Source organism: Lucilia cuprina, chromosome 5, assembly GCF_022045245.1.
Source record: "Lucilia cuprina isolate Lc7/37 chromosome 5, ASM2204524v1, whole genome shotgun sequence".
Classification (NCBI taxonomy): domain Eukaryota; kingdom Metazoa; phylum Arthropoda; class Insecta; order Diptera; family Calliphoridae; genus Lucilia; species Lucilia cuprina.
Genome location: NC_060953.1, coordinates 14,052,954 through 14,057,514, shown reverse-complemented (window position 1 = coordinate 14,057,514; position 4,561 = coordinate 14,052,954). Strand labels below are relative to the sequence as shown.

The 4,561-nt window shown below is 29.8% G+C and overlaps 1 protein-coding gene across 1 annotated transcript; it reads right to left on the bottom strand.

Moving 5' to 3' along the window:
• Nucleotides 1-966: 966 nt before the first annotated feature.
• LOC111683967 (L-threonine 3-dehydrogenase, mitochondrial) lies at nt 967-4,120 on the bottom strand. The gene is made up of 6 exons (XM_046951541.1): nt 4,111-4,120; nt 2,894-3,392; nt 1,905-2,031; nt 1,672-1,819; nt 1,498-1,603; nt 967-1,439 (listed from the first exon to the last, which is right to left on the bottom strand). Exons 1-6 carry the CDS (start codon nt 4,118-4,120, stop codon nt 1,115-1,117), a joined length of 1,215 nt encoding a protein of 404 aa, XP_046807497.1. The 3' UTR covers nt 967-1,114.
• Nucleotides 4,121-4,561: the final 441 nt, after the last annotated feature.

Genomic DNA, 4,561 nt, shown 5'->3' with positions numbered 1-4,561 from the left:
CTAGACTATAGACTAGACTATAGACTAGACTATAGACTAGACTATAGACTAGACTATAGACTAGACTATAGACTAGACTATAGACTAGACTGTGGACTAGACTATAGATTAGACTATAGACTAGACTATAGACTAGACTATAGACTAGACTAATCTCTGGGGAAACTAAAGCGCTAACAAGAATAAAGAGTGTATCTCTGTATATGTAATGTTTTTTCAATGGGAACAAGGAGCTGGTCATTGATATTACGCTAGCAAATTAAGATTCGGATCTTATGCCCTCACTTGAATATTCTTTTTTCAATAACTTTATGATAATTATTTACTATAAAACATAGACTGAGTTTTATTGTTTATATAAATCCTAGAAGTGGTGACTATGTTAATTTCACATGTTACTAGATCTACCGAACTCAGAAGAGTTTCTCTCTTGAACTCTAGTAAGTAAAAAACTTTTCATAATACCAAAAAGGAATAATTATTCGAGAATTTGGAACTGTTCATATCACTTGTTTAGCACATACAAACGGGAATCTAGATGGTTTCAAAGGGGACCATGTTCTGCAGATATTTGACAAATACCAGGTAGTCATCATTCTATGGAATCTAACGTTTCTTTCTTAATGAAAACGTGAAGTTAACTTTGTGGAAAAAAGTGAAATCGTAGAACAACCTGGGTTGTCTGAATGACGAGAATTAAGATTAGGATCTAGAATACCTTGTGGCGCCTAAGTGTACAAAGATAAAGTTGTAAGTTTCACAGAAAACGAAAAAGAATATCATCATATTCCCAGAAAGTTTTACTCAGATTGTAGAAATTTTTCTCCAGAAAAGTTTTCTCAAATTCTGATTCTAAAAATCTGTCAAAATCTTTCAGATTGTTATATATGTTCTCAAAAAAGAAATACAACTAAAAAACATTATCAATAAAAATAAATATATATATATATTTATGTATGTAAAAATCTATACATATTACATATTCTAAAATATTTATAACAATTAAATGCACTTTAAAAAAAATCTCTTCGAAAATATTTTAACAAAATAATAATAAAAAAACTACGACAAAACTGAATACTTTAATCAAACTAAACGAACATTTTCGAATTGATTAATTCTCAGCTGTGGCACGATCAGCTTGATTATCAACATTAATATAGTTTTCTTGAACATCTTTGACCATAAAATCGACCAAATTATCTAAATCATATTTATGTTGCCAATTCCAATCACGTCTAGCCTCAGAGTCATCGAATACTTGGGGCCAAGAGTCAGCAATCAATTGACGACTATCAGGCTTATAGGTCACATGTAAATTGGGTACATATTTGCTAAGTTTATCGACTAATTCTTCGGGTGTAAACGACATGGCAGTGACGTTGTAAACACGACGTTGAAGTTGTTCTGAGGGGGCACGCATGAATTCGAGAAGAGCTCTGTAGGAGAATTTAGATTGTAAAATTTTGTAATGAAATTCTATTTTTAAAATACTACCTCAAGCAATCCTCGATATACATCATGGGTAAACGGGTATCTGGCTTAAGGTAGCACTGATATTTGCCAGTTCTCAAAGCCTCATGGAAAATAGCAACGGCATAATCTGAAATATACAAAGTAAATGTTAATAATTATACGTATTAAAATAGTAAATAAAAATTTTGGACTCACCAGTAGTGCCACCACCTGGTGGATCACTGGAAATAACACCGGGGAAACGTAGACATCTAAAATCTAAACCAAACTTATGATAATAATACTCTCCAATCAGTTCAGCATGAACCTTCGAAACACCATAAATGGTACGAGGACGTTGAATCTACAAAACAAACAAACAAACCCAGGAAAATAATTAAGAAATGTATGTCATAACGCTGAAGAAGAAAAAATTATGAGTAACCTACTGTAACATTTGGTGTGGGATTGCGTGGACTGTCGGGACCAAAGGCACCAATAGTACTTGGTACAAATATACGTAAATTATATTGTTTAGCAAGTTCGATGACATTATGAACGCCTTCAATGTTGACTCTAAAACAAAAGAATGGGGAAAGGGGTAGGGGGAGAGGCAAAAATATATATAAATTAATATTTTGTTATAAGATATAAAGCGGGTTTTGACAAGAGGTGTTATAATAAAGTAATTTTTAACAATTACTAATATCTTTTCTCTGTGAGAAAAGTTTTCTCAGTTTTTAAGAACTTTTCTATAGAAAAGTTTACTCAGATTCTGAGAAATTTTCTATAGAAAAGTTTACTCAGATTCTGAGAAATTTTCTATAGAAAAGTTTACTCAGATTCTGAGAAATTTTCTATAGAAAAGTTTACTCAGATTCTGAGAAATTTTCTATAGAAAAGTTTACTCAGATTCTGAGAAATTTTCTATAGAAAAGTTTACTCAGATTCTGAGAAATTTTCTATAGAAAAGTTTACTCAGAATTTGAGAAGTTTTCTATAGAATAGTTTACTTAGATTCTGAGAAATTTTCTGTAGAAAAGATTACTCAGACTCTAAGAATATTTCTATAGAAAAGTTTACTCAGAATCTGAGAAAGTTTACTCACAATGTGAGAAATTTTCTACAGAAAAGTTTACTCATAATTTAAGAAACTTTCTGCAGAGAAGTTTACTCACAATGTGAGAAATTTCTTATAGAAAATTTTACGCATAATGTGAGATATTTTGTTAATTAAATAACACCACTTCTCACAAATACCCTGTAGAAGACATCGACATGTTTAAGGAAATAATTGTTGAATATTTTTGAAGACACGCTATTTAAAAAACAATTTCTTAACTTGAAAGTAATTTGTTGACAAAAAAACAACAACAACATAGAGACATGGTGAAAGTAATTGTAACAATGTAACGGTATTTCTTTTTATAATACATACCTTACCGCCAGCGGTACATTTTGTTCACCTACTGCACTCAATAAGGCAGAGAAATGTATCAACCAATCGATACGATGATCGACAACAATCTTTTGTAAGCCTTTAAAATCTAAAATATCAGCAAATATATATGGTCCACTTTCGACGACCGCTTGACTAGGTTTAATAATATCAGATAAAATGACATTACTGTCACCATACTGAGAACGCAATAGTTTGGCGCATTCAATGCCCAATTGACCCAAACCACCTGAAAGTGAAAGAAAAGTAAAAATAATTTTGAATTTAAGGAAAGATTTTAAAGATAAGGAAAACGTTTTCACAAACGTTATTGTTGACGCGTTATCACTGTGTGACAAATTATTTATAATCTTTATTAATAATAAAGAAAATATTTTCCGTTTATTCCATACTAAACATATATAACATATATATATTATATATCTATTAAAATTAGCGATCAGACGATCACACTTCTGTATGTTAAGCAGAAAATCATCTGTTTATTTTGATTTGAAAAATTTTCGTGTTTTTTTTAACGGAAAACAAACTGTACGAATACAAAATATTTGAAAATTGTTATTGTTTTATTAACAGATATTTTATTCCCACAACCAAATATGTTTATTTTATGGTTTTCAAGATCCGCGCGCAAAAACAAAAAAACACACATATCGTGACGCATGCACGTGTTTTTTACAATATTTTCGGTTAAAATATGACCTTGACAAATTCGCAGAATGTTTTTTGTTCGATTGTCAAATAAATTTTTCTTTTTCTTTAATAAATAGTTTTTTGTTTAAATATATTTTTTTTTAAAGAACTCTGTACAATATTCGCGGTATCTATAGCCAAACATATAAAGAAAATGGCGGTTAAAAAAAAACAAGAAACTATTTGAATAAACTGTTTGTTTTTTAATTTAATTTATAAATAAAATCATTTTTTATTTAATAGTTTTATTTATAAAGACATGAGCCTAAACACTGGCCTAAACTATTCTATAATTTGCTGAAAATTCAAGGAGTTTATGTTTTTTTTTTTTTTAATTTTACTATAAAATATTTTAAAAATGGTCTAATACGTCTAACATGATGTTGTGTTTAGAGATTGTTGCTCATTTGCCAATTTAATTATAAATATACAAAAAAAATCTATTTCTAAAAACACCCACGTTTTAACGCGTGATTTATTTATAATGTAATAACAAAATATACGCGTGTACATTACGCGTGCCACCAGAATGTCCTCTCGTAAACATCTACAAGAATAGGTACTGAAATATTACTAAGTTATAACGAAAAGAATACTTTAGTTCTACAGACTAGACTATAGTTTATACTAGACTAAATCATTGTTTAGACTCGACGAGAGTATATATTACAGTTTAAACTAGACTATAGACTAGACAATAGACTAGACTATAGACTAGACTACAGATTAGACTATAGATTAGACTATAGACAAGACTATAGACTAAACTATATAATAGACTATACTATAGACTAGACAATAGACTAGACTATAGACTAGAATATAGACTAGACTATAGACTAGACAATAGACTAGACTATAGACTCGAATATAGACTAGACTATAGACTAGACTATAGACTAGACTATAGACTAGACTATAGACTAGACTATAGACTAGACTATAGACTAGACT